Source organism: Phaethon lepturus, unplaced genomic scaffold (genome assembly GCF_000687285.1).
Source record: "Phaethon lepturus isolate BGI_N335 unplaced genomic scaffold, ASM68728v1 scaffold44657, whole genome shotgun sequence".
NCBI lineage: Eukaryota > Metazoa > Chordata > Aves > Phaethontiformes > Phaethontidae > Phaethon > Phaethon lepturus.
Window position 1 is genome coordinate 15,402 of NW_010550614.1, and position 19,835 is coordinate 35,236.

The 19,835-nt window shown below is 35.6% G+C and overlaps 1 protein-coding gene across 1 annotated transcript; it reads left to right on the plus strand.

Moving 5' to 3' along the window:
• Window positions 1–904: 904 nt before the first annotated feature.
• Window positions 905–19,223, plus strand: PPARA (peroxisome proliferator-activated receptor alpha). The gene is made up of 7 exons (XM_010290610.1): window positions 905–1,054; window positions 6,401–6,646; window positions 9,267–9,427; window positions 10,807–10,945; window positions 13,509–13,711; window positions 16,603–17,050; window positions 18,662–19,223. The coding sequence occupies exons 2-7, from the start codon at window positions 6,439–6,441 to the stop codon at window positions 18,907–18,909; spliced, it is 1,407 nt and encodes a 468-aa protein (XP_010288912.1). The 5' UTR covers window positions 905–1,054; window positions 6,401–6,438; the 3' UTR covers window positions 18,910–19,223.
• The last annotated feature ends 612 nt before the right edge of the window (window positions 19,224–19,835 follow it).

Genomic DNA, 19,835 nt, shown 5'->3' on the forward strand with positions numbered 1-19,835 from the left:
CTAATATAAGACCAGGTTGCCTTACCAGCTGTATAATTCCACCTCTGTTTAATGCACTGCCTAATTATAAGGAGAGTGATCTGGGAAAAGAAGAACATTGTGCAGTATATATGTACGTTCTACCGTAGTGCGTAAAACATAAGGTAGCATAATCAAGGTTGCATAGAATTTTTCATTACATAACTTTTAAGAGCTTAACTTTGCAATTTTAGTATCATTTTTCAAAATTGGGGTATGTGAATTTTGATTTGTTTTAAAGGCAAGGATGCTTAGAAGCTGCATATGATGTCTTGGAGCAGAACTATGTAGAGGGAAAAACAACAAAGTTTTTCTGGTTGGGGGGTGCAATGCAACTGGCAGTCTTGATGAAGAGGTGACTCATGAAAATTTTTCATCTCATGCATAGTAAATTCTCTTTGTCTTAAGTTCTTAATACTCTGTAAAATATAAAACGTTATGTATGTATGTAAGGTTACAAAGTAAGAAAACCAAATTGAATGTCACAGGATAGAGGAGAAAACATGCATCCTTTTCCTAGCTAGGAGACTGGACTTCATGTTTCTGGTGCCAAGTTTTATTTTCAGCCATTTTTCTTTTCAGTTGTCTTTTATGTGTTGAATCAGGATATTGGAAATATCTTGAAGCTTACATATTTCAGGCTCTTCCTATTCACCTAAGTTTTCTCAAAGTATCTACTGCAGCCACTACTTTAAAATGTGCTGAGTTCAGCCACAACATTCTCGAAGTGACCTAGAGGTAATGTTTGTTTCAACTTTAACCTTGATATTTGCAAGCAAGCCCTTTACACAATCAATTTGTTTATGCAGTAAATCCAGACTTTGTTACTGCTTCTCAGAGACCTTTGCATCTGAGAGACCTCTTTCCTTACAGGGATTATCCCTAGTGTGGCAAGTATTAAATGTGGAAGGGACAGAGGTTTAGTCTCCTACGATCCCTTTCCAAAAATGAAGCAAATAACCAATTGTTGTATGATTCGGTATTTTTCTTTGATAATCTGACTGCTATTTCTTTAAGACTTGTTTCAAGTTTATAGGTAAGTTACTCATTGGATATTTGCAGTCTGGTAGTGGGAAAGGAGGACTTCTGAAAATAGACGTATTTCAGAGATAACAGGCTGTGAGAGAGCACTAGTAAAACCTGTTTATCTTTAAAACCATAATTACATGAGATTGTGTTCTTATTTTTGTTATGTCATACTCTCTTGTTTTCAGTTTACTTTGTGTGTGTTTGTATGTGGATGTAGCAAAGGAGCTATGTAGACTAAAATACTGGATGGGAAACTGAGAAAATCCTCTGCCAATGCCTTTGTGGCACAGAAATTTTCTAAAGTCTTAAGAGTAAGAAGGAATGTTGACTTACACACATGCTTGAGTGGAATCATCACGCTGCAGCTACCACATCTACTGTACATGTACAGCTTTTTTTATATAGCAAAATACTCTCTGTGAATATTACTTAAATGAACTTCATACTCATTACCCTTTTTATTTTAGAAACTTTATTTTCATACAAGGAAGGATCAATGCATATTAAGTGAAACGTGCCAATGAAAGCCTATGCATGTGTGAACATGCACAAAATACAGAGAAGACAGAAGGCAAATGGTTTATTGCATGAATACTAGGCATTTTACTTAAAGGTTTTCCGTGCGTATGAAAAGATATAAAAATTAATTATAACTTTTTCAGTAATGAAAATATTAGTATATTTTGACAGTCTTCAGACATGGTTATGTAATGGCTACACTTGCTAAGGTAGCTAGTTAATCATTGGCAAGAACTGTAATGATTAAGCAGCTGTAATTTACTAGTAGTGTTTGAAAGTACAAAAGGGTATGTAATTTAATAGTTAAAACAATAAGCCCTTCATTTATGTTTCCCTACCTGTTAGGTTGTTCTTATATAAATTCAGGTAAAAAGATTGCTGAATTTTAAATATTTACTAGATTTACTATATATATGCGGGAAAGTATGGTACGATTTGGGCAATACTAGGCACGCTGCTGAAAGAGCTGTTGCCATGTGCAGAGTTCAGCTATTTCTGCTATAAAAGCCTTTGCTTTGCTTTCTTGTCAAATAATGCCTATTTTGTTTCAAGGTAGACTTCAATGTTCACTTAATCTTTTAAAAATATTTGTGCTGGACAAAGAAGTCACACTTGGAGAGATGTACGTGATTCAGCAGGGAACTTGAAGTAACGTTGGGTACAGGGAGCCTAGTGCCTCCTGGAACCTCCCCAGCTATCCTGGGGCAGAGTACTTGTGCTACGTATCTGCAGAGGAATATGTTTCTGTGCCATGAACAACTGTTTTAGCCTGGGAGAACCTCATGAAGAGCGCACTGGAGGAGCAGTGCCAATCATATGCTCTGCCATTCCTTTCTTCCTTTTTTGTTTTGTCTCCTTAGGGAGACGAATTTGGTAGTCTCCTTTGGATTGCTGGAGAACAGTTGTTATTCTCAGCTATCGTTACAAAAACAACGTACATCAAGGTTTCTTTACTCTTCTCTCTCATCACAACATAGCTACATCACAGGGATAGCAATTTAACTTCATTTTCACAAATAAAATACAAAAAGTGATTTCTTGTTTCTGTTTGAATATATTCCTGTTACGTCAGGGATATCAGGTGCATAATGTAATGTTTTGGACTCTGTCAGATAACTAATAGCAAACATCAGTTAGTTCCAGGTGTTACTGAGCTAGTTCATGCTGCCTCAACTGAGAAATTGTACAACAATATTTAAGATTGAAAGTATTGGTAGAGAATAGTAGATTATGTTAACCAGAAATGATTGCGATTCATTCTTTGTCTTTCATACTTTATGAAAGTAACGTTTTATAAGGCACTCTGCATCTTGAGTCTTCACAGTGCAAAATTACTCTGCATCTTGAGTCTTCATGAGATTGGAAGTGTTGTTCTGAATACATGCAGATGGTTTAGCAATAAAATGTTTGTTAGATAAACTGTGCCATTTTCCTTTGGTGTGTGACCATACATTCCTAAAGCATTAGGTTAATTATTTTATTTTTTTTAAGTAGTCTCATTCATATAATTTCTGATTTTTTTTTTTTCTTCAGTATCTGTGTTCTTGTATGTTAAAATCATTTTAATTTCTATTTTATGTCTTCTAACTGGCTTATGAGTATCAAATGTAGGTATTTCTTAATATTTTGTCAGGTTACAAGCTGGTAGGATTTGTAAGAGAAATGAACGTTTTTCTTGGAGACTGGACAACTGTTGAGCTTTAAAGGAAAATGACAATGGAATTTATTTTACTAAATAGTTTTAGATTATGGAAATTCTGCAGGGACTATAACTAATAGCAATTACACTTCAACCCTCTATGTGAAAGAAGTTATTTTGTTTCAGTTTTCCAATATAATGTTATGTTACATTGTAAAATAACTAGGCTTCACAATCAGCATTGCTTGGATGCTCTTAAAATAAAAACTGCACTAGCCTTTCAACTTCCCATGAGAAGTGCATGAAAACTCTTATAATGCTTATAAATATTCTATTACAGTGCTGGCAATCTGGCACAATGTTCTAATGAGTGTTTAATATATCAAATTGGATAACTTCGTTTGACTGTTATTTTTAAATACAGCCAAGCTGTGCATAGTGATAGAGTAGCAATGTGACACATCCAAGTAAAATCAACAGTAACATACCTGTTGTCTGTAACTGGTTTAGAAATCATGGATAAATTCCCATTCTTAGTCTCCAAGATACTCTTATTTGCTACACCATGTGATATAGTACATATTCTCCTTTTCTAGTTAAAACAATCCTGTTTCGAAGAAATTGGGCAAATAGATTTTTACTAGGGGTTCTTGTAGCACGAGATGTCAAGTTAGTAATAGTGACAGCATCTGGATTTTTTTTCCTACTCAAGAAGGGAGAGGAATTCTATCCTGTTTGGTTTATAACATCAGATTTTTAGAGATATGATTCTTATAATTTGTGATTCCTTTCAGTCTTCAGCCTTCAGAACCGTCTATTGCATTTGGCTTAGTTTTAATAGTCAAAATACAATGAACCTTGAATACAATGAAATGAATACAAAATACAATGAAAACTCTGCCATCTCAGTTATGCTGGACAGATCCTGAAATCTTCAGCATATAATTTCATAAAGACCTCAATTTTAGCGTGTGAACTAAGTAAAATGAGCAGAAGCTCTGGATTTTGCTCAGTGTGTCTGCTACTCCTTTGTTCTATCCTTCCAGGTGCATGGTAAGCTATTACACTGGGGGAAAAAAGAAAAAAAGTATCTTTGCTCTACAATATTATTTGGGTTGGAAAAAATATGCCACAAGCTAAATACTATAAATATTATTTTCATGAGTTGCAGGAAAGAGAATATGACTAGACACTGCTTAAGTAAACTTTTTTTTTTTAGCCTCAACATAGTTTCTTTCAAAGACAGATACAGTGATGCACAGAGCTCTAATAAATTGCCCAAGGATATATAAAACATATATTTTGTTCTAATCATCAGAGTTTATGATTACACTACAATTTCAATCTCCCCTTGTACCTGAGGGTTTGACGTTTTTATGTCTATTCACTTGGCTAAAAATGAATAATGGGTACACAGGATGTACCACTACAGCCATTTGGTATCACAATTAAAACATTTGTGTACGCTGAAAATCAAAGGAAAGTCTTGCCAAGTTTAATACATATACCTTAAAGAACATTGATTTGCTGGAATGATGCAAATTGTGGAAAAGAAAGCCTTATGCAATACTTCTTTTTTTAATTGTTTGTTTTGCCTTACAGTCGTGTAATGAATATACTGGAAAACACTATGGGAGTGATATATATGCACCATTGGTTTTGCATGAAATAGCAGTGATAAATGCACCTGAAAAATAAATAATTTTAAAAGTGTGTGCGCATTGCAGGTTGTTAAAATCATAACCTTTAGTCATCTTTAGAGTAGGTAATTTTGTCCTCAGTTACGTCTGTGAAATACCTCGTAAAGTTATGTAAATATAATTGAAGGCAGACTTTTGCCATCAGCCTGGGGATAAAAGGCTTGCTTCAAAACATTTTTAAGGTTTTTGTTATACAACTTGAATATAAGTGATGGCTGTCTTTTGTCACTTGTATTTAAAGCAGTAGTCAGGACTTTGTATTACTTTTAACTGTACCCTTTTGGTCAACTACAGAGCCAAAAAAAAGTTTTTTCTCCAGAGTAAATGCCTGATTTTCACAGGATGAATCTGTCACAGATTATCAAAAAGGATTAATGTCTTATAAAAATGTTTAGTGTCATAGGAATCAAACTAGTTGGTATTCAAAACTTTAAATAACATCAAGGAAGTTTTTTTTTTTTAATTATAACATAGCACTTTTATTGTAAAATCAGCATTTGTATATCCCCATAGAGCCAGTTATTGGCAGTTTCAAGCTTCACAATGAGTTGCAGTGAACACGTGTTCTTTGCAAAGGCCAGCGTTGAGCGGTAACCACAGTAACAGTCAGAGCTCTCTAACTGCCCGTGCAATGACTGCAGCAGTATGTGCTTGTACACATACTGAGGATAACGGAAGGATTAGTTACTTGGTGTAAAAGATGAGTTTCTTTTAGCAGAAGTATACCTATGTAGCAGTAGTAATATTCTGCAGTACATTTACTAATGCCTTACCTGACGAGTCAATAGAAGAATTAAAATTTGCCACATATTCTTAGGAATCTGTTCTCTTACTCAAAGTTGATGACAATGGTGGCCAGTTTTGAAGGCAATTTTAAAAGCTCATTTCAGTGTAGGAAATAAAACCAACTCTGGGAATTATAGATATATTGGATTGTATATGCTGAGCACTTCTGCTGAAGGTCGTCTTTGACCAAAGTAGGTCAAAAATATTAGTTTGGCCCACTTCTATAGAGATTTTAGTATAAGACTCCACTTTGTTCTCTCCAGTGTTGTAAGACCTATCAAACAAATTTAAGAGAGATGAAAACAGAAGACCAAATCATTATATCTAAAGCTGTTAGATAATGTGAGCAAAGACTGCTCAAACATAATATGTATGCATATTGATATTTATTATTTTTCTATAAACTTTGGTGGGAAGTGCATAATACCTGCTATAGAAACACAATATATAACTTTTATCAGCAAAGGAGAGAAAACAACAATCTATAGATTGATCTTGTTGTAACTTTAATTCATATTGAAGTATTTGGAGGATATTTTTTTCCCTCTGTGTGTTGTGTTGATGATTCATGTTGCATAAATCTTCTGGAGCATCAGAATGTTGTATAATATTTCACTATTGTATTAGAATTCATGTATTCAGTGTACTGTAACTGATTCAAATATTTTAAAAAACAATTTGATTTTTTATTTTATTTTTTTTCCACCAGTGTAAAGAAGTTTAAGTGACTGCTCTACTTTATCAAAAATGGTGGACACTGAAAACCAGCTCTATCCCCTTACTCCCTTAGAGGAGGATGATATAGGCAGCCCTTTATCTGGAGAGTTCCTACAAGATATGGAGAACATTCAAGACCTCTCTCAGTCTCTAGGTGATGATAGCTCTGGAGCTTTAAGTTTAACAGAGTTCCAGTCACTGGGAAATGGTCCAGGATCTGATGGATCAGTTATAACAGGTAAGAGAGTTTTGACTTACCATAAAACTTTCTTTTATAAATACATAGTGATAGAAATTAAAAACTTTTAAAATGCAATAATTGTTGTTTATGACTAAGTGACACCAGAAATATGTAAGCTGGTTATAGCATGGTCTTAAAATATTTAAGGCTACAGTTGATTTATTAGACAAATGTCACTGAAAAATTACTGTAATGTAAAATTGCTGTTTTAAATTATTATTAGTATCAACAAATACTAATTTTTCAAAGTAACTTTTAAAAACCACTGTTGCTAGCAAAGATGTTACTATGTATTGTGGTCATATAAGAAGTTACAATATTGCACTAAAGGAATTCCCCATTTTTTAAAGTTTCTTCAAATCACGTAGATTTGAAAAGTATTATGAAATGTTTGCCAAAAATTTATAATCTAACTCTTAAAAGTTTCCCTAGAATTTCAGTAGATTTTAGTGTACTGATGTTTTTAACATGCTGTTTTCTCCCCCTTCTCAAGAGTAGCGCTGTTCAGCTAATGACTTCTATCCTGGATAATGTAGAAGTCTCAGAGTGCTAATACATTATATAGTCTTTAGTCAAAAGATTTTTGTGAGAGGCTTTGAGAGATGAAAATGGAAAAAATTGAAGTGTTATGGGACACTGCAATAATGTCAATAAGGTATTGCTTTCGAAACTGTGGTTTTACAAATCTTTTAGCAGTAGAGCCATTTTAAGAAGTTTAGGGTGAACTTTCCGGTTGTTTTATATTATGGTTTGTTTTGGCGATTTCTTACTTTAAATTGATCCCCAGGCTGTGATAACTATTTTACCTTACAAAAACTCCACTAATACAACTGAGGTGTGCCTCTGCTAAAGTGGTTAAAATGAATAGTGTGAGTTTTGAAGGGAGAATAGTGCCTCTGGGCACTATTGCCCAAAGGAATGTTTTAGAAATATGATTTGGGTCCCTTTTGGTTGTAGACCTTCACATTAGGGAGATGCCTTCTACAGGAAGAGTTACTATGTGCTGGGTTTACAATGTAGTCCAAGACATGAGTTTTTTTTAATTATTTGTGTGTATGTATGTACAAGTCCTACAATAATTTAGGTCAGCTTCTACTGTCACCTTCTAATTTGGGTATTCAGTGTTAATTGGAAAAATTCTAGTTTTGCTGTTAGGGGAGATGGAAAATGTAAACTTTAAGGCTCAAATTCCATAAGGCAAGTAAAAAGAAATCAGAATTGCTCTTTAAAAAAAATACTGGGTTTTAGGCTGTTCTTGATGACTCTGATGCCTGTGGGCTTGGCAGTGCTGGCAATGCAGACTCTGAGTTCTGTGCCAGGGTTTTTTCCAACATAATACTTGCTGACCTACATTCGTGAGTATTTCTTAATCTTTCTGTTAAAATAACACACCCATTAATTTGCTGAAGTCTTGTGGTGCAAGTTGTAAGATGAAAGATAAAAGAAATTCTGGCCTCACCAAATATTTTCCTCAAATAAGGTGAAAATATGAATTGAAATAATTAAGGTTGGAATGTGTTAGTTTTGTAACTAGTAGTAAAATGTCTGGAGAATTTATTTCATTGTACAACAATTCAGAAATGCTTTTCCCATTATAATCAGAAGGTAAAATACCTGAGCAAGGCTTCTATTGCTGGATAGAAGCAGACATTTGTGTTACCTTCCTTTTAATATCTGTTCAGCCTTTCTGCTGATGTGCAGGAGCACACTTTCACTTTGAGAAAAGTCTTTAGAAAAGCTGTCCTAAGTACTTTTTAGGCCATAGTTTAGATCGTCATTTAAAACCATGAGTAGCTTTTCAAACGTCAAGGGGACTGTAATAAGTGTATCTTAAGTGTAACTCAGCATAAGCTAGGACTATGTCTCTTGTCATACCATAGCAATAGATCTGATGTGCAACGCTACAGCACAAGAGATGGAAGGTATAGTGGCAAGATGAGCTGTTAGTAACCTTTCTGGAAAGAGTGAGTGACAGGTTGAATGGATATTGTGATACACGCTTTAAGTCATGGGGGGCTCTCTTTTATTGTGGTGTGGGGTTTTTTTCTTTCTATATTTTGTACTATTTGTCTTTAGCAGTAGATACATGTTGAATACTGCTTTTCAGTTTCAAAGGTATGTTATTTGTGAAGACAGTATATGTGCATTTTTATGGTTAAGAAAATTTCCTTGATTTAAAAGAAATACTAATTCATTTAAAAAATTCATGTTCACATCAAATTGAGAAACATTTGAAAAAAGCCAAGTAAAAAGTGGAACATGGGAAAATAAAAAGAAGCTTGGTTTCCTCTTATTTTGTGCGGTGCGTATTTATTGAATCCTCAAGAACCATTATCACCCTTCTAGTTCTTCTTATCAGGCTTTCTTTGGTAAGGCTTTTTGTTTGTTGACATTGATTGTCTCATCAAAATTAGCAGGGTACACTCTGTATGTTGTGTGTGTTTGCACTGTTAATATAAATAATTGTTTTTCAAACATTTATGGCCAAATTATTAGTTCACTTAATGACTATTAACTCATGGGATTTTTTTAATAAGCTCATTTTTGTGTGGATTTAGTATAGAAATGGTATCAGTCTTGATAGTATAGGATTTATGAGTGTTCCTTTTTCTTTTAGACACCCTTTCACCAGCATCCAGTCCTTCATCCATTAATTTTACCACAGCTCCAGGTAGCATAGATGAATCACCCAGTGGAGCATTAAACATTGAATGTAGAATTTGTGGGGATAAAGCCTCAGGCTACCATTACGGAGTACATGCTTGTGAAGGTTGTAAGGTACAGTTGTAATTTTCTTCTTAAGAACCTAAATCATGTTGCTTTATTTACAGGATTATATGAAGATAAACATTTGTTACATAAATGTTCAACTAATATAATTCTAGCCATTACAATTATTTAAATAATAAACATATCTGTAATCCTTTTTCTGAAATAAATTGTTCAGATATCGTAACTGGATACCATAACTCAATACCAGACCTTCATCAAGCAGGGGCAATTCACAATGATAATTTTAATGCTGCTTTTCTGGATATAGTTAGTTAAACACTAAAACAACTTAAAACACTAAACTGTGACTAAAAGTTAAGCCTACTTGCTCCACTAGTGTTTTATTTGTGTTGGGAGTATGGCTGTTGGAAGCATGTGAGTTTGCTACATTTCCATTACAACAGTAACAAATCGTGAATTTTTCATCTCCATCACATTCTGCCTGAATCATTGAGGTATCATGAGTACCTCCTGTAGTTTTGGGGCCAGTGCATGCCTCTGGGGCAAATTTATGTCATCATTAACATATAATTTTTGGGATGATATGGCCCAAGAATTGTAAGAGTCTTTTCTTTTTTGTTCTAATGCTTTAGTTTTCCATTTTTTCTAAATGATACTGTCAGGTTAGAGAAATAATTGTACATGTGTACATTTTTCTCTCATGCCTCAATGTCCAAAGATGATAATTCAAATACAAATCTTATGGAATAATGCTAGAATCTCTATTAGAGCTGGGGAGCCAATTCATAGTCAGATGTGTCACACAGTCTAAATGACATGTTATTATGACATGTGAAGCAAAATGTTGCAATGTCTCTAAAAAATTGTGCTAACCCTATGACTTCATACTATGAGACTAGCATTACACTGCAGTATCAAGACATCACAGTAAGTTCTGTTGAGTTACAGGCTTTTCTGTAATGCTCATTTTTGTGTCTTGGGCTTTTTCTATACACTGTGCTATGTTGTCATACCCCTGACTTTTGCTGGATGAAGAAAAGATGTGTTAAATCTGTGTGTTTGTGTGACACATATGAAAGCTGAAGGTTGTTTCTGACAGAGCACGCTCTGAGAGGATGCATACAAAAGCAGTATGTGACTGTTTTGCTTAATCCTTAAGAGCAAATCTACTCGGGTACTCTGGGTCCTTGGTCCTCTCCTAAGGGAGCGGTGAGCTTTTGTGTTTCCCATTCTATACATGCCTTCATACACACCACTTCACTGGGTAGCACAGGATATTCTTACCTTTGGACAGGTTATACTTTGCATATTGTTTTGTTAGTGACATCAATAAACAGTAAGAGGAAAAAAAATTACCTGTATGATTGAAGTTTAGTACTCAACGTTCTTTAACATTACGTATTGTTTTCTCAAACTTTTTATAGGGCTTTTTTAGAAGAACAATTCGGTTAAAACTCATCTATGATAAATGTGATCGCAACTGCAAAATTCAGAAAAAAAATCGTAATAAGTGCCAATACTGTCGTTTTCAAAAGTGCCTTTCAGTTGGAATGTCACATAATGGTAGGTAAGAGTGCCCTTAATAATTTGCTTGTTCCTGCCCAGGGTCTGCTTCTGGAAGCAGGCACCTGGATAGCTTTTTTACTTACACATACGAGTCGAACCTCAGATTTCTGCAGTATAGATCGTGGCGGGGGGACACCAGTTTCCCTAATGCGTGGTTTATGTAATTGATACACAGCTGCCAAAGGTACTTTTATGAGCTTTATGCAATTGTGCTGGATGTCTGTTTGTCCATATGAATGTTCATTTAGTTGCTTTCTTCACCCGGAACTTTGGCACTATTAGTCCCATTGAAACAAATTCTAACACTGGAAGAATTCTGATCAAGGGCATTGTAGAGGAGTAGGAAGAGAACAGCTAGCTCATTGTTGGGGGGAATGATGTAGGGTAGAAATCTGTAGGCAACCAGGCTTCATTATTTTTCAGGCTACAGTGCAACAGCTCTTGGGCAGATGATTCAGGCAGTGTGGGGGGAGGGCAAAGATCTGTGCTGACTGGAACAGGAATTTGGTAGATTGCTTGTTAAATGGAATGGTAAAAATTCAGAGCATTTAGATATCTAGTTTAAAAATTATGTTGTTGTTTGTTAATGATTTAAGATAAGCCTGGTAAGCCTGTGGCTTACAGGCCAACTGCAGCCCACAAGGCAGTTTTCTGCACAGTATGTAGCTTGCTAAGCAACTTGGTAAAGAGGGAGAGGCCACGCCATGAGAAAGCACATTTGGTTGGCCAGATGACAGTAGTTTGGGTTCCCTACATAGGTCTGATATTGTCAAGGCTAGACCTGGGAGCAGGTGTAATTTGGGAGTAGGTGAAAAGTAGGTGAAAGTGCTGGCCTAGGTGGAAAGCTGTGGGTTAGGAGACAAACTTCCTAAGGAAACTATGCAGTCAAGGTAGCTGGGGTGGGAACATGGTTGGGGAAGCTGCCTATGGCGTTGTAGTCTAGACTCATAGCAAGAAACATTGGGAGACTTGGCTTTCTGGTTCTGGGGAAGTCTAGCTCCCTTGTGGTGAGCCTTGACTGAGGTTAAGGTCCGTTGGGAGAGGGTGATAGTCTCTGCAAGACAGGTGATAGATAACCTTCCTGAAGCAGCAGACTTGCAAAGAGTGTGCCAGCCAACAAAGTGACATCTCAGGGGCAGGAGTTGAACAGGGAGCCGTGCTGGTTGGCAGGAATTAACATTCAGTTGAAGCTGTTTCATCCTACGAAAATGCTGTGGGCACCTGCGCTCCAGCTGAAGGGAGCAGTAGTTTTACTGCAGCAAACACATGGCGGGCAGTGGGAAAGGAGATGACTGCTACCTTGCAGGTGGTACTTCTCAGGAACAGAGCTAGAACTAGATTTACAGCCACAATCTTAAGACTGTAAGTTTCAGTTTAGAGCAGATATTCTTCCACTTTTTCCAATAGACCCACGGCCAGCTTCTGAACAGGCCTTCCGTGTTGGCCTTCCATTGAAGTTCAAAACAGTATTTCAGGTCACACCTCATCTCCTTATGTCATGAGACACCTCCTTATGTCATCAGAAAATGCCTTGGGCACGTCAAAAGGCTAATTCTGCACATGCTCTGAATTGCTCAGTCTAAGCAGTGAGGTTCTGTCCTCTCACTTGTTAGATGCTGAAATGCTGTAAGAGGAACCAGCTATATTAGCCATCTCAAAACCTACCATACCATCAGAGGATAAAGCCCCTTTTAAAATTGAGCTCTTTTGGTTTTAAACTGAAACTGAAGAAGGATGTGGACGTGCCTGTTTTATTGCTAAATGGCAAGACTGCTTGCCCAAGAGCTGGGAGACCTCCATACCCAGTGGTGTTTCAAACTTGCATCTCCTGCCTCTCAAAAGAATATCCTAATGAATAGATTGGATACTCAAAGTCTATTCTCATCCTCTCCAGTCGTGAAGGGCTAATTTATTGAAAAGAGAAGTGTAAAATGCTGAGTCTGGGAGGAGGTTTTGTTGACTATAGCCTTAGAGCATAAATCAGGGTCTCTGGTCTGTTGTGTTCTCACTAGACAGTACAGATACATTGAACTGAACATCCAGTGCATAAAGAACCGAATTCTCCAGCAGGTTCAGAACCAGCAATGAGATTTGGGCCCAGCGCCATTGCAGTGTTCCCTGTGGAGTTACTCCCCAGGCAGCTCTCCAGCCAGTGTGTGTGTTCTTTTCCAAGCTCCTGACGAGTTTACTCAGTTTTTTAGAATTCCCAAGGTGGACTTTGAATTTTACGTTGGGAGTTGTAGAACACAATAAGGAGAGAACAAAATACAACTACTTAGGTAATGTAGAAGGAAAAAGTCATGCGTTCTAGCTCATTGCAGATACCAGTTTGTGTTTTGAAACATTTGATTGCCTTCGTTTAGCATATTGACTTGATAATTAGTCACTGACCATGTTGGAAAGGGTGAGATTTTTTCACTCATGAATTTATCATACTAAAGATACTACCTCTACCTCAGGTTTTTCTAGACCAAAAATCTTACTGCTCTAATCAGCAATGGTAAAAGGCATATGTTTTTGTGTAACTTATGTTTGTTTTACAATTATGTTTTCCCATCAGCAATACGTTTTGGACGAATGCCAAGGTCGGAGAAGGCCAAGTTGAAAGCAGAAATTCTAACAGGTGAAAATTATGTAGAAGATTCAGAAATGGCAGATCTTAAATCACTTGCCAAAAGAATTCATGATGCTTACCTGAAAAACTTCAATATGAACAAGGTTAAAGCCAGAATCATCCTTGCAGGGAAAACTAATAACAATCCTGTAAGTACTTTTGCTGTAACTTTAAAGTAAAGCTGGCAAGTACATAAGGTGATGATAATAATTTGTTAAAGTCTTGAGAAAATCTTTTAGAAAATAAGTATTGTGCTAATACAGATGGGAAATATGCAAAAAGAACACCTGTAGTAAATATGGTTGCTTTTAGCCACTAACAGAATAATAGAAAGCTTTAGGAAAATCAGGTGATTAACTTGTAAGTGGAAGCTCATAACCTTAAATTAGTTCTTAAAAAAAAAAAAATTGTGACATCTGGATGTGAATACCTCTTAATATGTGTGGGGGGAAATGGTTCAAAATTAAATTCCTATTATGAAAGTGAAAATAAAATTACAGTGTTTTTCTGCCACAAATGCCAGGATAAATACTGTTATCTTCTAGGGAGTATAGCAGCTCTGTATGACTTTTATTTTAACCACAGCGATATTAATGGCAGGAGGGGAAAGAAAAGTTTGTAATTCTTTGTTTACAGTTCTGGCCATTTCCTCATCCAGCCTTCCTGGTCTTTACTGTATGGTTACTTTGAAAGGGAGAAGCAAGCAAGGTTGTGAAGACACGTATGCTGTAGAGGTTATTTTTCTTCCAGGATAATTTAGGAAGGTCTGTCTAATGCTGTCAACTGTTTTTTTGTTTTGTAGCATGTGAGATGGTATAACCATTGTAAGGACTAATTTGTTTCAGTTTAGGCATATTTTTTTAAATTCTGTTGTGATTTATGTTAATTATAGGTAGAAGATAAAATCATTGGTAAAATAAGATACTTAATTTCAGTAAAAATTTGCAGGGAAGAGGTTTTACATATGCTGTAACAAAAACCATGTAACTGTGGGGATGAGTGTTATAAAAATTGTAAGCAAGCTGCCTTCTAAACTATGGAATTTGGCATATTATAGTCTAGTCTAGCCAAGCATACAGGCTTCTACATTAAAAGAGAGACAGATGAATAATCCCTGTCTTTTTCACTGGATTAAAGAGATGCTTAAAATTAAGCACAGGCTTAAACTTTTTTTGGGGTGCAAGCTGACATAAGCCTACAGTAAATAGCATGCTTTAACACCTTATCAAGTAGGTATCTGCATAAAGTCCTTTTCAGGCTTGTTACTACATGTCAGAATCATAAGTTACAATATATATCATACATGCAGGGATTCTAGATCACTGCATCCTAATTTTTGTATGCAGTCAAAGCGTTCAGATTATAATCATCTGATTGACTAGCTAATAGTGGCTTGCACAAGTCTTGGTGAATTTACAAGTAAAAATTAATGAGAAATCAGACCTAGTATATTATAAACATGCTGCTGCTTCATTCTTCAATATGCAGGGAAGAGGATAGGCTTTTTTAAAGCTGTTTCATCATCTCTGGGGAAAGCAGACATTTTTGTTTTCTTTTGACTGTTCAACAGAAAATTAAAAAATCGAGAGGTTTGTTGGTAACTAGTAATCCACCTATTTCTGAACAGTGCATTAACAGCTCATTTCAGTGAATCCTAATTCTTGGCACCACTCTATTTCAGAATGAACTAGTGTTTTTTATGATGACAAAGTATTATTTTTAAATTTGGCTCCAACGTCCTTGGCAGTAAATATTTCCTGCATAGTGAAATTATGAAATAAATTCCAAAGAGATTTGCAAGATAGACTACATCTTTTAAAGGGTTTAGAAATATGGTCATTTTATTGCTTTGCCAGTTTTTGCTCATATTCACATGCACATAGAAAGTTCTGTTCTGTATAACTCTCTAGTACTGAAGTGAGATGGAATGTGTGGTTGCCATATGCATTTAAAAAGTGTGGGACAACTGTGGGAATCTAGCATGTTTGACAGTTTTCTAAGTGAAATAAGTGAATTTATGAGTTTCTAACAGAACACTGAGTGTTCTTCATGGTATTTAATCTGAGATGAGCAAAACAGCACAGGGAAGGTGCTTTGCTTAGCATTTATGGAACTAGATTTATGTTCTATAAATCTACGGTAGGCTGGGAAGCACTGTTTTTCGTTGTTTTTCTTTAGTGGATTGTCCTCTGTTTTGATCACTGCTCTTCAGATATGTATCGAAATATTTTTGACTTCTGATTGTTCTTAAGGTCTGAATGCTTTTTTTAGTATGATGTTTTAAGAGACCAGTTCACCAGTTTGTAATGCACATACCTTTTTAAATTAAGGGGGTAATGCAAAAGACCATGATCAAGACTGAAATTTTGTGTTGTCTCATACTCTAGTGGGATTCTGGGTTTAGAGATGACTTAGCACTAACTATAGCTAGAAAGATGAGCTGAATTTCTGTGGAAGATCAGCTGGGACCTAGTCTATGAAAACCTGATAATAAAACACAAAGAGTAGAACAGGGTTCACATACTTGTGCAAATATGCTGTCCTATATTTAAATGACTGTCTGTATTCCCCCTAGGATACTTCAGGAAAGCATCATGATGAGCATCAAGTGTAGTTAGTTTAGGAATCGATAGGAGTGTAGGCAGAATAACCTGGACTTCTGGAGAAGGTAATACAAGTCTTTTGTGAACCTTCTGGGACTTGCTCTGAGATGGATGTATGCATACTAAGCACAGTACTTCTGGTTCTTCACTGTAACTAGTACATAAAACTAGATTAAAGATGTCATGCATATTTACATTTTACTATTTGCATTGTTGTTTGCAGAGCAGACAAACTAAGAGAATTCTTAGATATTGCAGTTTATAGTTCTGTAATACATAGTTTCTCTTTATGCAGAAATATGAAAGAACTCATGGTTTATTGATCATTGAAGATTGATTAGCATGAAAGTTGAAGTGTATCAAAATTCTTATTCTTTAGGAAACCAATGATTAATAACCATGATTTTGTAACTTAATTGGTATTTTTTTCTCTATAGCCATTTGTTATACATGATATGGATACCTTGTGTATGGCAGAAAAGACCCTGGTGGCAAAACTGGTAGCCAATGGAATTCAGAACAAGGAAGCAGAAGTTAGAATCTTCCACTGCTGCCAGTGTACATCTGTAGAAACCGTCACAGAACTTACTGAATTTGCCAAATCTATCCCTGGCTTCTCCAATCTTGACTTGAATGATCAAGTGACACTGTTAAAATATGGAGTTTATGAAGCCATATTTGCCATGTTAGCATCTGTGATGAACAAGGACGGGATGCTGGTAGCCTATGGAAACGGTTTTATAACCCGAGAATTCCTGAAAAGCCTGAGAAAGCCATTCTGTGATATAATGGAGCCAAAATTTGATTTTGCAATGAAATTCAATGCATTGGAATTGGATGATAGTGATATATCCCTTTTTGTTGCTGCCATCATTTGCTGTGGAGGTAAGCACTAAATATTTGTTCTTTAATGTAGTAAATTTTAAAATCATCTTCACCTGAATTAATAATTTTAATGGAAAAGCTTATATATTTCTTGAAGATTCAGTTGTACAGCTAACAATGTAATTTTCCCTTTTAGTGTGTTTCATGGAAGATACTGTGTAACTGTTAACAGTCTTGATCCTGCATTTTGCTTTGCAGAATTGTAGATGTGCTTAGAAATACTGTTAGCCTCACTGTTTCTAAAAGTGGGGTGTGAAGCATGTTGGTGTGTTTTTGTTTGGGGTTTGGAGAAGGTTTTTTTATTTACGTTTAAGGCTGTGTTGGAAACGGTATTTGTATCTGCCAAATAGGCAGAAAAATACTATGTAATGAAACTGGAAGCAGGGGCAGATTATAGTTTTGCTCATCTTTGACACTTGCTGGTTGCATCACGTAATGTGTTCTGCACAAATGCTTGATGCACTTCCTCTGTTCTGATTTTGATATCATAAACTATTTAAAAAAAACAGCTTAGCTAATTACAAAAAATTAGCTGATAGTATTTTAAAAAATTATTTCATAGTACCTAAGGATATGGGGGTTGGGTTGTTGTTTTTAAAATGCACATTGTTTGACCTCTTTGTGAGTGAAGGAGCACAAACGTAATCCTTTCTTTTCTCCAGAAAGTAAGGACGCTCATATTTAAGGTTAAATTCAAAACTGTATGTAAGCATTTTGAAAAAGGGAACGAAAAGATCAAGACAGTTCCAACAACTGTGCCTGCCTGCCTGTTTTGCATTCTGCCAAGCTCATAGGATGTTTCATTACACCAGTTTCATCCTCAGCAATTACCAGAAGAGAGATACAATCTGCAGACTTTCAAAAGCAAGTTCCCATCAAATCTTGAATTACTTTTGCACAATGCATTGGTAATTTGATGTTTTCAAAAATAAAGAGAGTTCTTTGCAGCCAAAATGCTGTGTTTTTTTCCCCTCTGTCCTTCTCCTTGGAACTAGCTTAAGTTTTCAAGAAACATATTTAGCCAGTTGCCTCAGACTTCTTACAGAGAAGTTTGATCTGGGAAGTGAAGCTATTACAGGACTGTACATAGCTAAAAATGAGATCGTATACCAGAAAGTGTGAAACATCTCTATTAGGTGCTTCTCTGTGTACTGTCAATAACTTGTGTTACAGCAATATGCATAGGGGAACCAAGAAAGCCTGTTATTTACGTCTTGCTGTATGGCTACCAAACTTCAAGAACTCTCTAGAAATAGCCACATCCTTTTTCTCTCCTTCCTGTTTGAATTCTGTTATCAAGACATACAGAATATAGAACTGGATTCCTAGAAGCTGGATACTTCTGCTGTTTTTTGGGGTGAGAGGGTGGTGTGGGTGTTTTCTTGTATGGCACAGGTTGTATTTAGTAGTATAAATCTCTCCTCAAATAACAGTGGGCATTGAAATAAACTTTTTACAAACTAATTTTTTTTTTTTTTTTAAAGCTTCATTGCCCTCGGTGTATAATGTATATATACACCATAGCCTACAATACAGAATCTATAAAGTAGCCTACTTTAAAGAATAATTCTAAAATTATGACATGTATTCTTTTGTTTGTTTTGAGAACAGATCGTCCTGGTCTTGTAAATGTAGGACACATTGAAAAAATGCAGGAGAGCATTGTGCATGTACTGAAACTTCACTTGCAAACCAACCATCCTGATGATATCTTCCTCTTCCCGAAACTCCTCCAAAAAATGGCTGACCTCCGACAACTTGTCACAGAGCATGCTCAACTTGTTCAGATAATTAAGAAGACTGAATCTGATGCACATTTACACCCTTTACTACAGGAAATCTACAGGGATATGTATTAAGGATTTTTAGTATTTTTTTCCACAATATTTAAAGACAAGAGCAATACAGATGGGAGCAAAACTACTTGCGCATTTACCTGCTGTTCACTCAGTCCAGAGCATGAAAAACCTAAAAGCTGTGTAACTGAAGTGTTGCACTTCTTCAGTTTTTTTGGTTTGGGAACTTTTGTCTTCTTTTGAAAGAGTTCTGCAGAAAAATACTGATCATTGTGCTCATGAAGTGTCTTACAATGGTTCTTTTATTTGGAAATCTGAAGATTGGTAAGGAATGCATATCTGTATAATAAATCAGAATGTTAAGTATCAGAAATGAACAAAATTGTATTTCCTTTTGGCTTAGTTATGTTAGAATTAATATAACAAATTCAGCAAATTCTCTCCAGGTATATGAACAATCACAATGATTTTCTGTTTTTGGCTAATGGTAATTACCAAGAACCAACTAACACATTTTCTTATGGCAGACAGTCTAGGTGTATCAAATAGTTGGATATCACTGTACATAAACTTCTAAAAAATTTGAAAGACCTTTGATCCACTGCTGCTTTAATTCCATGAAATGCAGTACAACTTCACATAGTATTACATTAGTATACCTTAGGGTTAGCATATTTAAAAGATTGTTCTTTTATAAAATGAAATAAAATCTGAAAAGTTATCGAAAATACAGCAGAGGTGCTCCATTCAGGTGTTTCTTGAAGAGTAAATGTGATAAAGCAATGAAACCCTTTTTTCAAAAGTCTTTTAAGGAAATATGAAAATATTCCTGAGGAAAAATATATCAAACCATGTGTACTTTGGAGAACTTGTAATAGCTCAAGATGTGGTTTTGACTTAAAAATACTATTTTGAATTACCAAGAGTTTTGGAGAGACTGAAAAATCTGATCCTAGCCCAGAAAAAAGAATTTCAACCGCATAGCATTC

What these genes read in the sequence shown, in the direction of transcription:
- PPARA (XM_010290610.1), top strand. Translation starts at nt 6,439, where the DNA reads ATGGTGGACACTGAAAACCAGCTCTATCCCCTTACTCCCTTAGAGGAG. An exon ending in TGATGGATCAGTTATAACAG is followed by an intron (nt 6,647 to 9,266) that starts GTAAGAGAGTTT and finishes TTTTTCTTTTAG; the next exon opens with ACACCCTTTCACCAGCATCC. An exon ending in TGCCATCATTTGCTGTGGAG is followed by an intron (nt 17,051 to 18,661) that starts GTAAGCACTAAA and finishes TTTTGAGAACAG; the next exon opens with ATCGTCCTGGTCTTGTAAAT.